Source organism: Cynocephalus volans, chromosome 2 (assembly GCF_027409185.1).
Source record: "Cynocephalus volans isolate mCynVol1 chromosome 2, mCynVol1.pri, whole genome shotgun sequence".
Classification (NCBI taxonomy): domain Eukaryota; kingdom Metazoa; phylum Chordata; class Mammalia; order Dermoptera; family Cynocephalidae; genus Cynocephalus; species Cynocephalus volans.
Window position 1 is genome coordinate 82,747,945 of NC_084461.1, and position 19,636 is coordinate 82,767,580.

Sequence of the window (19,636 nt, forward strand, 5' to 3'; positions counted from 1 at the left end):
CTGCAGATTCTTGGCAGTAATCCAAATCCTCTGGCTACACGAATTTTAAATATAACCTATATGAATAGTCTGCCTCATTCAATCTTTCAATAAATTATTACTGAGCACCTTTTATATGCCAGGCAATAAGCTAGGGGCTGGTGACACCCTGGTGAACAAGACAGTCTCTGCTGTCACAGAATTTAATAATGCAATTAGTATCCATTTATAATTATGATAAATGCCACAAAGGGAAAGCATAAACTAAAAGAGAGCATATACCAGGGTGACCTAAGTTAGTCTGGGAGGTTAGGAAAGATTTCCCAGAAGTGATGCTCAAGTGGAGATCGTAAGAATGTGGAGGACTTAACTAGGTGAGGAAGGGATGAGGGATGGGGCTGGTGGTGCAGAGCTGACTTAGTATATAAGGCTTGGGATAGGAGGAGCAAGGGTATTGGAGAACCTGCAGGAAGGCCGGTATGTCTGGTGTGCAGAGTGGAAGGAGCAGGAAATGAGACTGGCAGGGGAGATCATGTTGCCCATGCACACCACAGCGAATTTCTTTGAGCCTATGTGGAACTCATGAAGTATGGAGGGGCATTCAGCTGTGCCTCTAGAAGCACCAGCTTTAGAACTCAAACACGCTGGCTCATCATGAGGGCCCATCTTTAGGAAGCACTTTCCTACATTGCATAGACCTAGATATGAAGTTCTTTTTGCCCATCTTCAGATGCCCACATTGTACTATCTAATTACAGTATTTAAAACCAGTCTGGCCAGTCAGTTGAATCAGGTAGCCAGGAATGGAAAATGACACATCTCTACCATCACATACACAGAAGAATCATCTGACCCCCAACTTGAGCATTAAGCAATCATCAAATATTAGAGCCACCTACTGCCACTGCCAGCCTCCTGTCCTAATGTCAGAAAGGTAAAACCAGTGGAGCGGGTACGGGTAAGTCTAGCATTCAATAAAACAAACCCCAATCACCCCACCTTGAAACTTGAAGCCTCTCTCTGCCTTTGCCCACTTTGCAATTGATCAAAATGAATTCATTCTCACCTGGAAAATAATGCTTCAACAAACACTCATTGCATTTAGCAGATAATCTGTAATTTGGATAGCTATTCTTCATAGAACTCCCAAGTGCTTTACACACAATATGAAACCTCTTCCATCCCCCAGTAAGGAGATATACTTTCTTTCACTTTATAGCTGAGGACAGGGAGTCAAGCTAAAAGTCATGTCATTACAATGTCAAATGTCCAGTCGGGGAGGGACTGCGGAAGGCTGCTGACACAATTATAACATTTGGAACCTCATTCCTCATTGAGGCTACTCATAAACCTAATCAGGTCATTGATGGCACTAATTCTTGCAGATTTTTAATACCAATGATTAACTGAAGCTTTCTTCTTTTCTTCCTACAGTATTCCTTCAGAAAACTTTAAGAAACTGGAGGTTAAGGAAATTGTTAGTATCAACACATTTGAAAGTGAAGGGAACATAGGGGAAACAACCTTTTCTCAAAAAGTATTTGGCCTCCCTACAGATTCATTCTATCATTTCTGACAATCAACTCACTGAGAATAATCCACTAGACATTACCCTGACTCCCACCTTCTGGCCTCCTAGGAATCAAAAAGGTTTATCTACCCTGTGTGGTGTCACTGGAATTGTCACTTTGGGAAGATTAGTCTTACCCTATATCAATACATGAAGGGCAGTATGGAATAGTGGTTAAGAGCACAGATGCTGGCGTCAGGCTTCCTAGGCTCTGCCATTTCCTAGCCATGTGATGGGCAAATTTCTTAACTTCTCTAAGCCTCGGTTTACTCACCTGTAAAATGGAGATAACAGGTGGTGAGGAGAAATAGAATAATGCATGAAAAAAATGTGTAATAAATAGGAAACGCTCAATAAATGTTAACAGGATTAATGTTCCCCTAGTAGATGTTGCTTCTACACTTATAAAACAGATTGGGTTCTGGAACAAATACGCTGCTCCCACTTCCTAGAAGCACTGACAAGTACTATCTCTGTCCCAGGAAGATCATTTACATTAGGGCATCAGAGAACACTTTGTCCCTGGGTTGTTTTTTTGTTTGTTTGTTTTTTAAGACAAAGTTAAGAGCCTTGAAATGAGACAAAGGAATAACAAGTACAAAATTGTAAAGTTAACATTTTTATTGAACTGAAATTGATGTAGAACAGCAGGGGCCATCACAGCTGTGGAGCTCAGTAACAACTGAAAAGCCCCTGACATTTTACCTTTGAGAGTCCTAACGTGGTTTGGGTAGAACAACTGAGAAACAGCATAGATATATTTTTAACACTTGAAAGTAGTTTGAAATGAGCCTCACAGCCTTGTTCAATTTTCAGGTTACAAAGAACATTGATAACATCTTCTGTGGCCTTCATTTAGTAATGTCAGTTAATATCCTTCCCCAAAACATTCCTCTCAAAGTGCTGGCTATAATTTTTTCCCCATCCAGTACACGTAAGAAAAGGATTTAGTAACACTTGGGCAAGTAATAAACTGTTAAGAACTTTAAAAGTAGTAAAGGCATATTCCAAGCATACATACGTAACTTGACACTCACACTGCAGGAAAGACAATGAACTGGTTAGAGAGTTTCAACCAGGTTCCAGAAGCAAAGTGCACTGATGGAAAGAGTAAGGCACCCAAGCAGAGTGTCTGAAGTGATGGATCATTTTTGTTTAAACCACATCTCAACATCTTGCTTCCAATACGCAAATATGCATTTGTATTACATAATAAGGTGAAATACTTTAAGGGAAAAGAAAATTCCTATAAAGGGTATAAGATCAGAGAGGAAAGAAAATTAATACTGAATTTTTATAATCAACGCATGGAACAATGATATAAACTGACCACAATAATTACTTTTGTGAGAGCAAGTATGGAATATCTCTTACTACTTAAAGAGTTGAAAGTTAACTCCTATAAAGTGTTCCACGGGAAATCAACGAGACAGGAGAAGAAATCCCCACATTAAAAAAAAGAACACATCTAGTTAATGTTATTTTGGTTTGCTTTAAATCAGCTGCTCATTCAATCTGCCGTTGATTTATGGGTGTTGGTCCTTCAAATTACTGTAGATGAAATGTGATGGAAAAATACCACCACGACTCATTCTCTAATGTTGACAATGCTGTTTTACACTTACTATTCCTCCAAAAAAACCAAACCAAACCAACCAACCAAACAACTAAATAAATTCTTTCACCAGAGTAATCTGTACTAAGTGGCCACCCATTCCTGCAACAATCATTTGTTAAGAGTCTTGAAATCTTGCAGTAGGAGATGAAAAATGATTAGAAATATTTTAACTGGCTCATGCCCATCTTCAAAGGGGATGCAACCCAGGGTAATAGCAGATTCAGAGATTTACAACTCTCAAACTTGAAACTGATAGATACACATTTTGCAAGGATCTGTCCAATGTATACAACAAACATCTAAATTAAGGCTTTTACTGGTATGTGGTCAAGTCTATGGGTGTGCAATGCTGGATTTCCATAAAGCATCTCCAGCTTCCATTGTTACCCAACTTGTAAACCAGAAGATGTGCTGATGTAGGTGGGTAGGAGCTCCAACTGGAAGGCTTGTTTGTAAACAGGTTCTGAAATAAGAGTTGGCAGTGAAATAACTGAGAGGGCACCTCAGATCATGCAGAGGGGGAAGTGATTTGCACTTGCTGACAGGAATGGCCTTAAAAAAAAAAAAAAAAAGCCAATGGTTGACCTTCAAATCAAGATTACAAGATTTTAGAGACCTAAAAGTTTAGAGCTACAGCCGGGTCAATGGTTCTCATTCTTTGGCTTGCAAAAGTCAAACGTGAAAATGCAGTTCCCTGGACCCTACACCCAGAGGTTCTAATTTGGGAGATGCAAGTGGCTCAAGTACCTTGCTTTCGAGAAACACTGCTCATAGCAAATGGCAGCGTACAACTTTTGATTAAAAGGCCAAAGTGTCTAAGAAATAACAACAATGATGTCATTAACTATAGACAACTCCCTCAGGAGACTTGACTCTAATAATACAAGGACCAAATTTATCCCCAATTGTTTTCTTTTCTTTTTTCAACTTAAAGTTTGAAATAAATTAATATTTAATAATGATTGTACCAATTCTGAGGTAAAAGGAAGAGCACCAGGGATCTCAATGCTAAAAGAAATAGAATTCCCTAGGAGGTCCATGCTATATAGAAATCATATTTCTGCAGTAATGTTATAGAGTCATAGTACAAAAGGGTCTTGTTTCAGTCTTTGTATAATCTGTATACTTTTGTATACTTTTAATATATTATCTAATCTTTCCAGTTTATGTTTTTTAGAAGAACTCCAAAGAGAAAAGTTAATTTACATGCTTTCTCACATTTTCTAGATACCAACATTTTCTGGTTTACAGTGATATACAACAAAGTTATTTATTTATTTGGATGCTGGAGACAAACATCTTTATTAAATATACTACCAAAATTTTGGCAAACATTTCAAAACAGGTTTGTAAACATAATGCTTCCCTTTTCAACTGGCAGCACTTGAAAAGACAATACGATAAGACAACACAAGTTGAATCAACATTCGTTCAAAATCCTTATATTTCTGACCACACAACTTATGTTCCCACATGATAAAACAAGTGATAGTTTAAATCCGTGTCGACAGATAAACTCCATGAAATGAAAGTTTGTGCTGTTTGATGAATCACAGTATGTTATGGTTAAATATATCTGTTCTTTTTTATACTCCTGGCACCCAGGATGAAAAAAAATCTTTAAATATACATCTCATGTAGGTAATAGCTTCTTTGCATATCTCTCTTCAAAAAATACTTTATAGCAGTATATAAATAGGTTACCTACACATTTAATTTTATAATTTTGCCCCAAAACTATAGATCTGTTTCATTTTCATAACATATCAATTTTTGCCCAACATTAATAAAGCTGACAAACTGTTGAAATGGAAATGCTTTTTGTCTTCCACAATAGAAGTAGCAATTTGACAGAAAAAAAAAACACAATACAACCTACAGTAACACTCGTCAGTTGTTTAACCTGAGCGTTTGGCCTACTGAGAGTAGCAGCTTTGTTTCCTTCATGCACACTCACATCCACACCACCTCTGCACACATACAGGTCGAGCACACGCTTCAGACGCTGGTAGGCCGCAGTGTGCTTCCCACTGCTCTAATCACGTGGGAAGCAGTGTAGCTAATGATTAACCACACTAAGTACACAACTAGCAAACACCTTAAGGCAACCATTGCAATGGGGGTTAACTTGCAGGGTGGATTTAATGTTCTAGATCAAGTCAGCCTATATATACATTTGTGTATGTAAATCTATACACATACAAATGCTCATACACCTTTCTAGTTTTTAACCCTCCAAAACAATGTTTTAATTTTTTTTGTATTTTGTGCAAATTTCTAAATATTCTACCATTTAAGGCAAAGAGTTTGCATTAAGAAAGGTCAGAAAATAGGCTTATGTTTATCCAAAAGCATTTCACCTTGCACTTCACTACTGTTTTTTTTTTTTTAAACACACACAACTTTTAAGTGTGGACACTGGATCCCCAATATCTAAGAAAATTATCCTTAATGACAGACACAAGTTTTTGAGAAAAAAAAAATGATTTAAAGTATAGACACTGGATCCCCAATATCTAAAAAATTATTTCTATTAACAAACACAAATCTTGGGGGTGGCGGTGGGGGGGAGGAGAGGGAAGGACCAGAAAAAGCAGTTTTGAAATGCAGGGAAGCAAAGTAAAATGGGAAAAAAAAAAAAAAAAAAGTAACTAAAGTTTACTAATACTGAAACTTTCAACAGGCAAAGTTTCATCTTTTTAGAATCTAGAACAACTCATTTGGAATTTTAAATAAATAAGCTTAAGTTTATTCACATCTTCTGGTCCAAGCAGAGTTCTAGTGCCATGACTCTGCTTGCTGTTGGTCAAATTCACCTATTAGTCTTTTGATGTGAGCCAGCTTGTTATGAAGATACTCGCATCTGTATTTTTCTTCATGGTAATTGGGACTAGACTGTAGATGAAAAAACAGTAAGGAATTACGTTGCAGAATTTATAACACTTCTCAACTACAGGTCAGAAAACCAACAATGATGATACATACCTGCTTGATCTTCTGATATTCTTGTAAGACTTCTTCATGAACATTCTATAAAATTAAAAATTAGAAATCAGAAGAGACCAACTCTTTTTATTTTTGGCAATACAAATAGTTAACACACATTTGGCAAGGGTGTAGGAAATATTGATGAGGGGAATGTAACTTGGTACAATTTTTATGGAAGGCAATTTGGCAACAGCTATCAAAATAGCAAATGCAAAATTGACTCAGCAATTCTACTTATCCTACAGATGAACTTGCCCCTGAGTGCAATGACGTATATACAAGGTTATTCACTGCAGCTCTGTTTGTAGAGCAAAAGACAGTAAACAAAATGGAAATGTCCATCAGTCCATACAAAGAATAAGAACCCATTAAAAAATGGGGAAGCACAGTATGTACTGATATTAAAAAATTCTCTAAGACACATTGTATTGTTAAGTGAAAAAAGCAAAGTGCAGAACAGTTTGATACCATTTATTTAAAAGGGAAAAATAGAATACTATTATATTCCAAGAAATTCATTACTTCTACGATGAACACTTCTTCCCATTTTAATGAAACCAGAATAAACAATAATGTATCATAGTTTAAGTTTACTGGGACGTAGGGCCATGGTACATTTTACAACTGAAAAAAACTTAGATTCAATTAAATGTGGTATACACATGAACTTCCTGTGTTTATACATACGATTCATATACACACATGTTTACATACAGGCGTACACCAAGCACACACACTTCTGAAAGAATACATTGGAAATCAGTAATAGTGACTGCCTATAGGTGGGGAAATCAGGTGTCTGGGGAAAATATACCTAGATAGTCCTTATGTACCAGGTATGGATCTTAGCAGTTTATATCACCAACCTCTTGCACCCCAAACACTGATTCCTCTGGCAAAGTCTTCCATAACTCTCACCAGCTTGTTGAAAGATTAAGAGCCACTAATACAAGACATAATGAATCTCTAGGACACAAATGTTCTCAGACTATTTTTCCTGTTGTGGGAAAATTCATCCATTCTCTCCAGTCAGAACAATGGTAGGGAGCCAAAATAGAGGCACCATGCCATCATCCATGGCTATGAAGTGCGACAAAATTAATCTGGCCTATGCAAGGAGGGAAATATTCATTTCTACCAATCCTTTTGCTAAGAGCTATGAAAAATATGAGGACACAAGTCAGGCATCTATTGTTCTTTGTCAGTTGCAGTAATATTACCACTTAAAGTAGGGAAGTTGAAACAGATTAATACCTGTTAACAAACAACAGCCTCTGGAATAGCTTGAAGCACCAAACTTTCCTTCACTTAAACCCCAAATCTCTGTAGTATTAAGTCCCCTTTGTATCCTATGTTTCTATCTTCCCTATTCTATATAAGATTGAGGTTTAAAAAGTTTTTTAAAAATTTACTTGAAATAGCACAGTTTTGGGGAGACAGCACCAGACCTAGGAGCTGTAGTCTGAGTTGGCAGTGTAACCAAATATTTAAATGAATCCCAAGATCCAACTTTTTTTTCCTATTTAGTTGTGTTTGGTATTTTTCTCAAAACACTATATATTGTGTTATAGTGACACAAAAGTTTTTTTTACCAGTGGTGGAAATACAGGCTCACTGTGTATATTTATTTTTAAGAACTATTTCAAATAAAGTATTTGGTTTCCTAAAGCAGCAGAGAGGCTGGTCTGCCAGAGAACTTGCTCTAAAGGCTAGGGGGATGGATGGGGTTAGGTGTGGCAGGGAAAGAAAGAAGGTAAAATATAAAAGTCAGTCCATCTAGTAAATGAATCCATTTACCTGATACTCTTTTGAGCCTGGAGGAAGGCGCTTTCGTTGCGCGTCCAGTTTGATAAATCTTCTGGCTACAGTCTCCATTCTGGCATGCAAAGCCCTGTACTCATCATACTCAGCATTGAAGTCATCCTTGTAATTCTGGCGTTGCTCATAGGAGACGATAGCGATGTATTTTCTAAGAAGAAAAAAAGAAAAAAGACAAACAGCGTAGGTATACAATAAACATGACTGCTTAAGTCTGAAATTTAAATCAAGTATTTAGAAACTATATCCATGTATGTATCACTAGTATTTAATGCTACTCTGCCACTGGTTTGCTGCCAAATTACTCCTTCAAAGACCTTCCAGGCGAGATTATCACACAGGAGAGCTTAACAGCTTTAATGAAAGGAGTGAATGTGAAAAGGATGTGGTGGCAATGGAATTAAGAGCAACTATGTAAAAAGAAAACAATACTTACATAGGTCTAGCTTCCTGAACCTTTCTCTATCAAAAATAATTCAACACCATGCTAATGGCAGAGGCCAACCCATCAGTTACAAGTCACATTGAGACAGAAGGACTAGATGGGTAACATGACACCAGGAGAATATCATATAGTCACTAAGTGCTGAAGTCAAAGCTCTCTCTGGACCCACTGCTTTATGAGAGGAAGTCTTTCTTTCAGCTTTTCAGACCTGCTGTCCCTGCAGAAATCTTCAGCAAGGTGCCTCAGGCTTTCTGCCTCTATCCCTTTCCTCATGTTTCTGACTAGGCAAATATATGAAACACAAAAGGGGAAATGTTTATTATTTTTTAAAATAAGTTATCAAAAAAAGGTATATTTTTCTAGTTCTTCTTAAACATTTAAATGCCATACTATGTGTAACAGAAAGACAGTTATATAAAATGCCACAAATCTGTGTTTTACTTCAGGGTGTGTATATCCCTAGGGACCTGGAAAGTGAAGGCCACTTTCCCAGTGTCAATTTATTCAGTGGTAAATAAATTAAAACAGTATTTTAACATTAAAACAAACTTCTTATTATTTGTTTGCAGATCTGGGAACTGGCACCACATCGGGTTCTGGTCTTTGCACTCTGCTCCAGTCATGGAATTCAAAATTCTCTTGACTTAGTGAGATAAAACTATTTCAGGCAAGTGGCACGAGCTTCAGGATGCCCCCTGGGGGTCCACATATATTCTTCACTGTGGTAAAATCTTGGAGTTCAGCTGTTTCCAAATGGTTTTATATAATCATACCAGTTTTATCTAAATTGCTATATCACAGATGCCTAGCTGCAAATGTGAGAAAAGTGATGCAGTGAGCAAACTTAGTGTACTCATTAATATTTTTATTCATGCTGAGTTAGACAGTGCAGTGGTTTAATTTTCTAAGTGTAATTGAGACAGCCGTAGCATGCTGGTTTAAATCAGCCCTGCTGGTGTCTTAGCTGTAAGAGGAACACCACCAGCCAAGCAGTGAAGCAGTCCTCCCTAGACTTGGGCTGTCTTGACTGCGCACCAGAGGGAGCCCCGAGATAAAAAGAGGTTCCTGGGGATAAGCGTATATAAGCAAAATGGTTCAACCAATCTGGAAACTCAGATTTAATTTCTTATATATTTATCCCACTTTCTCAAAATCACACCAGCAGTATTTTATTCAATAATTTCCTTGGGGGAAACTACCAAATTGGCCAACAATTGTGTTGCTATTATAGAAAACTATGTAGTCATACTAGCATTTTAATAAAAAACATTTCACTATTTTTAACAAAAACAGTTATGGTTCTACAGTTAGCTCTTAATGCAGTGATAGAATAAAATTTTTAAAAGTATGGATAACTTACAACCACAAGTAACAAAAGTATTCTTACTACATAAAAATTAGGAATATTGTGCTTAAGTATGAATTATTCAAAAGCAGATCATTCAGGTTTGATAGCATGTCTTTTTGGTTTTCTTATGAGGCAACTGAAGTTCTGTATTTTTGGTGGTTTTTCTGAAAATTCACGCTTTCCTGTCATTTTTTGAAAACGTACTGTATTTATATAAAACTTAATTTTTGGATAAAATAAATTGCTTTACATAAACAAATTAAGCAAACAAGCAGGCAGCACTAGAAACATGACAAACATATAGAAATGCACTGAGGCAGATGCAGCAACCATCCTTAGATCAGTAACCTAAAAAAAGACTTCTAAATATAGAATTAACTAAGTTGGCATAACATAGCAACAGCCTTGAATCTATGGGGAAAAGTTTAGAATTTTTTTTTAGTCTCCCCCCACGATTCTGTCATATCTAACAAGTATATATCCCTACTATAAAAAAGAGGAATTCGAAATCCATCACAAGAGGATGAGAGCACTGTACCGGTAGCTGTTACTTGAGGGTGACGACTTTCAGAAGACTTTGAAGGAGAAGTGGGTTTGCAGATGGAGAGGTGAAGCTCCTCAGCAGTGGAGCCAAGGGCTATCCTGGGAGCCTGGCTGCAGACAACCGACCCTTCCTGGTCCAACTCAGTGTAACTGCTCTTCAAGGTCCCCCCACAGAACTCTAAAACTACACTACCTCAAAGGAGACAGTACTCAGCACGGTTTCTCGGGTTCCTGTTGGTTAAGAGATGATAACCAGCATCATGGTTTCATGCTGTATATCATTCCCTAGTAAATGTAGCTTTCACATCACTGTTAAGCAGAAGTGACACATTTTAAATCCAAAGTGTCCTCTACTCTGGAAACAAGCAGGGCTAAAAAGCATAGTTTAATGTTGTCCACCATGAGATGCTACTACTAGGAAAAAAAACAGTTCATACAGCCCATGCTCCATTCTCCATTCTAGTTATTTGCACATGTGTTCATTTTCAAAGCTATCTGCAGTCAGATCTGTTTTCTCTTTCACTCTCCGCTTTTCTAGGCTCTTGCAACTTAATTATTTTCTTCTCACAGAAGCCTTTTATTCTGTAAAAAAGCTAGAATTATGTGTCCAAGTTATAATTTTCGTGATAACCAGTTGCAAAAATGTCCCCAACTCAGCATTTAGCAACTTGTTGTCATAACAAGAAAAACATTATAACCAGTACTAAAGTAAAATGATCAAATTTTATTATTCTGTCCTCTTAAAATTGTGGGCAAAACTATATTTAAATAAAAATCAGTCTATCTCTACTTTGTATTATTAAGGGCAGAGGTTCAAGCACTTTGTCAGTAAAAAACCATCCTTTTGGGGTAACCAAGTGAGTGAATGTGCATTGATAGACTATCAACTTTGAAAAGTCAGATCCCTGAAATATTCCATAATCAAATGGTTGGCCTGGCCCTGGAACAAAGGGCAGGCTTCTCTATACTTAAAGGCCAACGAACACAGCGCAGAGCAGGAGGAAGCACAACGTGCTTATGCAGACAAGGGTGGATTTGGGACAAGCAGACTTAATGGCAACCTTTCAATTGCAGGGGTGGCTCCAGGACTCCTCTATTTCAGGAACTTCTTACTTTTCTGATTTGCAAATTATGAGAAAAGAATTAGCAAACTTTCTAAAATTAAACAGTGCTCCCCATTGGCAGACATATAAACTTACATCAAATAATCTGGGAGTTCAATTGTTGAAGGCTCCGTGGAGGCAGTGCAGCCCTCTTTAACTCCTAGGAACAAAAAATTCAGAGCATTCATCAAACAGTATGGTTATCAAATGCCTGTAATTCTAAAATAGATTAGAAACATCTGGAACCCTTTTCCTCAAATTCTATTTTTCCATCTCAATAAGCAACAGTGAGCAAGGAATACAATTGAACATGAACAATAGAGGCCCTATGACTAGCGCCAGCAGAACCAACGCCAGGCATTTAAAGCACCCTGGCTACTGCAGTGTCTGCACAATAAAGGAATTCCATCTTAACCCAAGGTCAGTCTTCTATTCTTTCAACAACAGTTGTGGCATCTGCCCAGCAATTCAAAGATTGTGGTGGCAGATGCAGCCAGACAATGGGAGATACAAACTTTACATCAACATCTACTTTTCATGGGATTCAAACAAGGCAGATGAGACAATAAAGTCAGGTAGTAGACTGATTTGGTCACTGTATTTTTACTGCCACCCTTTTTTGTATGCAGATAGTGGAACTGGGTAGGAAGTTTTCCCATCAGTTTAAAGTAATTTAAATAAATAAGGTATTATTGAGTGTTGATTTATACTCCTCCAATCTCTAGCCCTCATAATACCAAACAAATTTATTTTTTTAAGACAAAAAAATATAAAAAGGGGCCAATCACTCGGTACTATGCTGTGAAAGTGTGTAAATCTCTCAGTATTTCATTTGTTTAAACGCACCATTTCCAGAGGGCGTGTTTAAACTTTCCATTAGGGTATTCTTTATCATTCAAAGTAAAGTTAAACTAATAACTCAAATCCTAACCGTGACTGCTGGCAAAACATAGGTTTGCTATAAAAGTGAATATTTGATCATTTCTCAGTTTAATATTTTAAAGGACAAAGTATCCTAAACAAATTATACAGATTCTGTGGACTTACTGTTCATCTATATATTTGATTCAGGCTTGGATAAAAGAGCATGCTTTTTTAATAACCTGAGCCCTACAGGAAAAGTGCAGGTCACCTGACTTCCCCTCTTCCACAGATACCAGATAAGTTCCAAAACATGCAGGGGATGTGGGTCTGGATCTGTCCTCAATTTGTGATAATCCCAATTGGCTCTGAAAGGTACTATATCCTCAGTGAAGGATTCAAAGAGAATATGTCTGCTTCTCCAGGTCTCCACCTCTGAGGACACTCAAAACTCTGTTGTAGGTCTTAACATCCCAGAATCCAGTCCTATGGGCACTAGCCTCTGACTCAGGATCATCATGAGGGTGGGAAGTGTGGAGAGTGGAGTACACCCTGGAACCTCGTTTATTATCTATGGACGTGTAGTTTTACTTTTTCAAGCCTTTTCCTGACCTGACAAATTCAATACAAGAGTGTTGGAGAGAAAAAGTTTACATTTACCTCTTGAGCTGTTATATAGTATTATACTAATCTAAATATTTCAACAGATATACTTTGACATGCAATATACCCAATCCAAGTTAATAAAGGTACTGTATCATACTATTCTACAAATCTATCTTTGGAAGTACTACTAAAAGAAAACAATCAGCTAGATGATAAGCAAATACTCACTGAATGTGAAGGTCTTAATTAGCTCTAACTGATTTCAGGAAAAGAAAAAAGAAAAAAAACAATCACAGCTTGTCTCATATGGCAAAACAAAAATGGCTGGTTACATCTAAGAATTACAGACTTTCACTGTTAGGGGCAAAATACAGAAAGACAACACTTAAAACTCTATTCATTAAAGTAACTTTTCTAAAGTTGTATTTTTCTGGGGAATTTTGCCTTAGTTATTTTGGGTTTAAAATCAGCAGCAATGCTAAATGACGGACTTGGATCTTCTATGTTCTGGCATGTAAGACATTAAATTTTAGAGGACTTTTTTTTTTTTTTTTAAATAAGAAAAATGTAATTTTGTCATTAGTTTTTAAGTACACCGCAGGTAAGCACTCTTTCTACTGATTAGCTTTTCTGTAGAGATAAAGCATTATTTTAAGCTTCTTTGGGTCTCTAGATATTTGGCTTTTAAGCTCCTAAAGTCTGAAATGGTTAATTTTAGAAATAACCATCGATGTTAGTTTACTAAAACAGGACTCTCGAAACTGAGAAAAAATAAAACAAAAACTTAAGACCTACAAAACTAATAATAGCCAATAGCCTTGCAAAAGACAAATTGCTTTCACTTCAAATGAAGATGATGTTATGGATCTGCAAATGTAATTTTACCTTTCCTGTTTTATAAAGCATTTGACATTTCCTCTGTGCTAATATTAATTATGTGCTTTAGCAAGGGTGACTGTTTCTTTGTGAAAGAAGGAAATGAATATTTTTATTGCTAATTGTGTGTCTGGTTAAAACAGCTCAAGAATGGCATACAGTAGGTCATGTTGAGGTTGCACAATATCACAACAGATATGGAAAAGTGCAAAGTCTACCCTCTGAAAGTGAGTCTCTGGAGGATGACAGGGTCATTTTCAAATGACATTATCTTATTAAAAAAATATAGAAACCATGTTTAATGGTTGGGTAAAAAGAGGCTGAAAACAACTGCTGAAAATGAAAGAAAAAAATCTCGAAAGCACAATACTAAAATTAATAATTAAACAAGATCAGTTGCTTAAAAAGCACTATTAATTATAAACAGCATAATCTCAGATTCATTATAGCATGCTCTTCCAGTTCATTTTTCACATGTCATCAGTTTTTTTATAAATGTAAAATACCTTCATTGGAATTTGGACTGGAGTTATTCAGCTTGGCAATTTCCTCTTCTCTGTTAAGGTCCTCCTCGTTTTCCTCAATAGTCTCAAAGTCATGCTTTTTTATTTGGTCCTTTTCCTTGTGTTTTTTAGACTTCTTTTTGGACTTTTTGTGAGACATTGAATGGTTTTCTTCCATAGGCTTTGGACACTTTAGTAGGTTTCCAGGGGTTAAGGTTTCCAGAGAAGTCCTAGAGGTATATTTGTCTTGCTGGTCCTTGCAGATACTACCATTTTGACTAAAACTGTCAACAGGTAGGTCTTGAGTCCCCCCACCTTCTGGAGTGCTAGGGGAATTGGAGTTAGAATTTACAGTCTGAGGAGGATTTGAGATAGGCAGGTGAGTTGAAGGCAGCGGTGGGTGGGCGGGGATGGCAGCAGCTGCAGGGGGCGGTGGGAGGCCTGCAGCAGATTTTTCACTGATGGGATTCATATGACCATTTAATGTTGGCGGTACTCTATTTGTCAGGTGAGATATTCGAGCTTTTTTATTCATTAAGGGATCAATAAAATCTGAATCCAAAAGTCGTTTCTGGGAGGGGAAAAAAAAGAAAAAAATGAGCAGGTATGCACTAAAATTCAATAAATTCAATATATGTGTGACTGGTTAAATGAGTGAGTAACCTTACGCATACTGTAGTGAAGTCTGTTACCAGGGTTGTGCTTACTTTACTCCAAGCTTAAGCAGAAAACAAACCAACCCCAAAACAACAATAAAATGAAACCAAAAGTGAAATAAGGGCCAGCCCGTGGCTCACTTGGGAGAGTGAGTGCTATTAACACCAAGGCCGCGGGTTCGGATCCCATATAGGGATGGCCGGTTAGCTCACTGGGTGAGCGTGGTGCTGACAACACCAAGTCAAGGGTTAAGATTCCCTTACCAGTCATCTTTAAAAAAAAAAAAAAAAAAAGTGAAATAAATGTTTATGTCTAATGTCAAAAAGCAGAACCTGGCAAATACACGTTTCTTTCTGATCATATAGCCTCACCCTGAGTTCCTAGAGAGACTGTGCTAATTTATGTGGATTGTAACTCATGAGAGTATTAAATAGAGGCGGCTGCCCTCCACTGCTGGCCATGGTTGACCTAGTCATATTAAATGAGAGGAGAAAGCAATTTGTACCATTTAACCATGTGAGAACTAACAAGGCTAGGTAAAAGGCAATAAGCCTGCACTTATTTAATCTCTAATGTGCTAAAATGCTCCAGTTATGAATATTTTGGCTGTCATTTATCATTTCACCTGTCTTAGAGTGGGAATTGCCAGAACTTTCAGAGTAATTTCTCAAAGTACCTCTATCATTGTTGAAATGTTATTACATATCTCTTCACCAGATAGGAAGATAAGTCTTAATAACTGGTCCATTAAAATGATGTGGAAGTACTTTTTAAAAAATCATGCTAATATTAGCCCAATCCTGCATCAACGATAGTAGTATTTAAGAAAGACATTGAGACAGTTAAAAAGTACAAAACTTAAAGCCATATTTATGTTTAAATGTAATGCTGTGGCTTGTACTTGAGCTTATAAGAAAATAATAGTTAATCAATCCATTAATTTATTCTGTTTTTAATTCAGCAACATTTATTTGGCATCTGGTATATAATTTGATCAAAGTGGAAGTAGCTTCATAATAGTTGGCATTAATTACACTGATGCTTCCATAGACAATGTACATGTTAGGATAGAGTTTTTTTTTTTTTTTTTTTTGCTCCCCCACTGTTGCTCACAATAGATTTCTAACATTTTCTGACATGTGAGTAGTCTTTGGCCCAGGACATGCTTACTGCTCTCCACACATCTGTCTGCTTCTCCCTAATCCTTGAGAGTAAGGTCCAGGGAGAGAGAGGACACTTGTGTCAACAGTACTGGGGTGGGGAGGTCTGTCCCACTGTCCGTCCAAAGTACCCAGGACACAGAATTCCAAGGCTGGTCGGTCGGCTGAGAACAAGGCAGGCTGGAGCTCTAGTACCGTCCAGGACCTCCTCATCTTTTTCTAGGATGGGCTGAATATCTTGGGGGAAACTCTAAACTGGAGTGGACTCTGATGAGGAGTATTCTGATTGGGATACAATTGAAAAGGGCTTTAAGAAAACATGTATACAAATGCCATCATTTTTTGTTTAGGTACTTATTGCAAATACATTTTCCCCCAAGAGTATTTTTCTGGAACATGTTTCAGACAAAATTAAGTATCTTCAATTTTCCATATAATCTGAGAATTGTATGGGACTGGGTAAATCTTCTAGTTAGTGACCAAATTGAAAAGCAGATAATCTTACACCACATAACTTTAAAAATTTTGAGGAAAAAAAAAAGCAAGGTATACATTATGTAATCTATAAACAGTGCTGTGTAGTGGAAAGAGTCCCTGGGCTGAGACCAGAGACCTGAATTGGACATTGAGCTCAACCATGAACTAGCTGTGTGGCTTTGGGCAGGCAAACTGCACAGCTTCTCTGGGTCTCATTTCCCTCACTTATAAATCAGAGTACCTAACTAGCTGGCTCCTCAGGTCTATGTCAGGTCTAAGATTCCAAAACTTTATGAAATACCTGAGGAGAAGATGCAGCTTCTCTACTAGAACATACAGGTGATTCTGAATGGCTGGTACTGGCAGCATTCTGAGATGGATTAAGTTTTCTGTAAAAGACACACATGTTCCAGGTTATGCACAGAAATTTTAAAATGTTCATGATAGAAAGCACACCCTTGCTTTTCTTTCCCTCAACACTAAAATAACAATGACTAAAATAATTACTTATTTCTGTTATTTTGAAAGGAAAAAAGAAAAAAAGAACTTACCTAGAGAGCACAGACTCCAATGATCGTCTGTCTGTTTCACTGTATCCAGGCCAGTCTCTTTGAAGCTCTTTAAAAACATAATCCTTTAAGGTATATGAGAGGTCCTTAGGATTCAGATTGGCTACCTGGTATGAAAACAGAGCATTAGATATTTTTGCTAACTATCTCTGAACCTAAAACAGGTAACCTGTTTAGGATTTATACTGAAAATGATTACGCCATTTGTCCCCAAAGGAACTGCTAGTTTTCCATATGCCAGATCTCAATTAATGCCATTCAACTTCATTTTGAGAGTTAAAACTTTACACACGGCTAAATGTTTTTTCCCTGATGGCCACTGCATTTGTCATATTTCTAACCAAATAATAAGCCCACATTAGAAAAAAAGTGGATCCTATATATCGAACAGCCTAAAACCTCTACAAAAAAACTGTTGGAATTGATAAATGATTTCAGCACAGTAGCAGGATACAAAATCAACACACAAAAATCAGTAGCATTTCTTTTCTCCAATAGTGAACATGCAGAAGGAGAAATCAAGAAAGCCTGCCCATTTACAATAGCCACCAAAAAAATAAAATACTTAGGAATTGAGTTAACCAAGGAGGTGAAAAATCTCTATAATGAGAACTACAAACCACTGCTGAGAGAAATTAGAGAGGATACAAGAAGATGGAAAGATATTCCATGCTCTTGGATTGGAAGAATCAACATAGTGAAAATGTCCATACTACCCAAAGTGATATACAAATTCAATGCAATCCCCATCAAAATTCCAAGGACATTTTTCTCAGAAATGGAAAAAACTATTCAGACATTTATATGGAACAATAAAAGACCACGAATAGCCAAAGCAATGCTCAGCAAAAAAAATAAAGCTGGAGGCATAACACTACCTGACTTTAAGCTATACTACAAAGCTATAATAACCAAAACAGTATGGTACTGGCATAAAAACAGACACACTGACCAATGGAATAGAATAGAGAATCCAGAAATCAACCCACACACTTACTGCCATCTGATCTTTGACAAAGGCACCAAGCCTATTCACTGGGGAAGGGACTGCCTCTTCAGCAAGTGGTGTTGGGATAACTGGATATCGATATGCAGGAGAATGAAACTAGATCCATACCTCTCACCGTATACTAAAATCAACTCAAAATGGATTAAGGATTTAAATATACACCCTGAGACAATAAAACTTCTTAAAGAAAACATAGGGGAAACACTTCAGGAAATAGGACTGGGCACAGACTTCATGAATACGACCCCAAAAGCACGGGCAACCAAAGGAAAAATAAACAAATGGGATTATATCAAACTAAAAAGCTTCTGCACAGCAAAAGAAACAATTAAAAGAGTTAAAAGACAACCAACAGAGTGGGAGAAAATATTTGCAAAATATACATCTGACAAAGGATTAATATCCAGAATATATAAGGAACTCAAACAACTTTACAAGAAGAAAACAAGCAACCCAATTAAAAAATGGGCAAAAGAGCTAAGTAGGCATTTCTCTAAGGAAGATATCCAAATGGCCAACAGACATATGAAAAAATGCTCAACATCACTCAGCATCCGGGAAATGCAAATCAAAACCACATTGAGATACCATCTAACCCCAGTTAGGATGGCTAAAATCCAAAAGACTATGAACGATAAATGCTGGCGAGGCTGCGGAGAAAAAGGAACTCTCATACATTGTTGGTGGGACTGCAAAATGGTGCAGCCTCTATGGAAAATGGTATGGAGGTTCCTTAAACAATTGCAAATAGATCTACCATACGACCCAGCCATCCCACTGCTGGGAATATACCCAGAGGAATGGAAATCATCAAGTCGAAGGTATACCTGTTCCCCAATGTTCATCGCAGCACTCTTTACAATAGCCAAGAGTTGGAACCAGCCCAAATGCCCATCATCAGATGAGTGGATACGGAAAATGTGGTACATCTACACAATGGAATACTACTCAGCTATAAAAACGAATGAAATACTGCCATTTGCAACAACATGGATGGACCTTGAGAGAATTATATTAAGGTGAAACAAGTCAGGCACAGAAAGAGAAATACCACATGTTCTCACTTATTGGAGGGAGCTAAACATTAATATATAAATTCACACACACACATACACACACACACACACAAATCGGGGGGGGGGAGGGAAGAAGATATAACAACCACAATTACTTGAAGTTGATACAACAAGCAAACAGAAAGGACATTGTTGGGGGGGAGGGGGGGGAGGGAGAAGGGAGGGAGGTTTTGGTGATGGGGAGCATTAATCAGCTACAATGTATATCGACAAAATAAAATTAAAAAAAAAAAAAAAAAAAAAATTATACTGTTTTAACAACTTTAAAGTGTAAAGTATCTTTGGTTAAAAGGAAATAAAATATTTTTCACCATCATCATAAAAAAAAAAAAAAAAAAAAAAAAGAAAAAAAGTGGAGGAAGATATATTTTAAATCAATTTATTCTCGTCAAAAGAATCTAAAACAGTTATGTAATCAACATCATTATTT

At 37.1% G+C, this 19,636-nt stretch overlaps 1 protein-coding gene and 1 non-coding gene across 3 annotated transcripts in view; one reads left to right on the plus strand and one right to left on the minus strand.

Moving 5' to 3' along the window:
- Nucleotides 1-2,152: 2,152 nt before the first annotated feature.
- Nucleotides 2,153-19,636, minus strand: part of ELL2 (elongation factor for RNA polymerase II 2) — a 75,834-nt gene continuing 58,350 nt past the window's right edge. Inside the window, exons 6-13 of one of the 2 annotated variants that reach the window (XM_063085822.1) lie at nucleotides 17,104-17,228; nucleotides 16,854-16,941; nucleotides 14,262-14,829; nucleotides 11,509-11,572; nucleotides 7,953-8,124; nucleotides 6,153-6,197; nucleotides 5,984-6,062; nucleotides 2,153-3,719 (exon numbers count right to left, since the gene is read on the minus strand). In XM_063085822.1, the coding sequence (XP_062941892.1) occupies nucleotides 3,676-3,719; nucleotides 5,984-6,062; nucleotides 6,153-6,197; nucleotides 7,953-8,124; nucleotides 11,509-11,572; nucleotides 14,262-14,829; nucleotides 16,854-16,941; nucleotides 17,104-17,228 (1,185 nt within the window). In that variant the 3' untranslated portion in view covers nucleotides 2,153-3,675. Of the gene's footprint in view, nucleotides 3,720-4,433; nucleotides 6,063-6,152; nucleotides 6,198-7,952; nucleotides 8,125-11,508; nucleotides 11,573-14,261; nucleotides 14,830-16,853; nucleotides 16,942-17,103; nucleotides 17,229-19,636 lie in introns of those variants that run through there. The other variant, XM_063085823.1, reaches the window with a different exon arrangement.
- Nucleotides 13,084-13,141, plus strand: LOC134371375 (small nucleolar RNA SNORD44). The gene has a single exon (XR_010022801.1). It is a non-coding gene; the product is annotated as a small nucleolar RNA SNORD44 (small nucleolar RNA).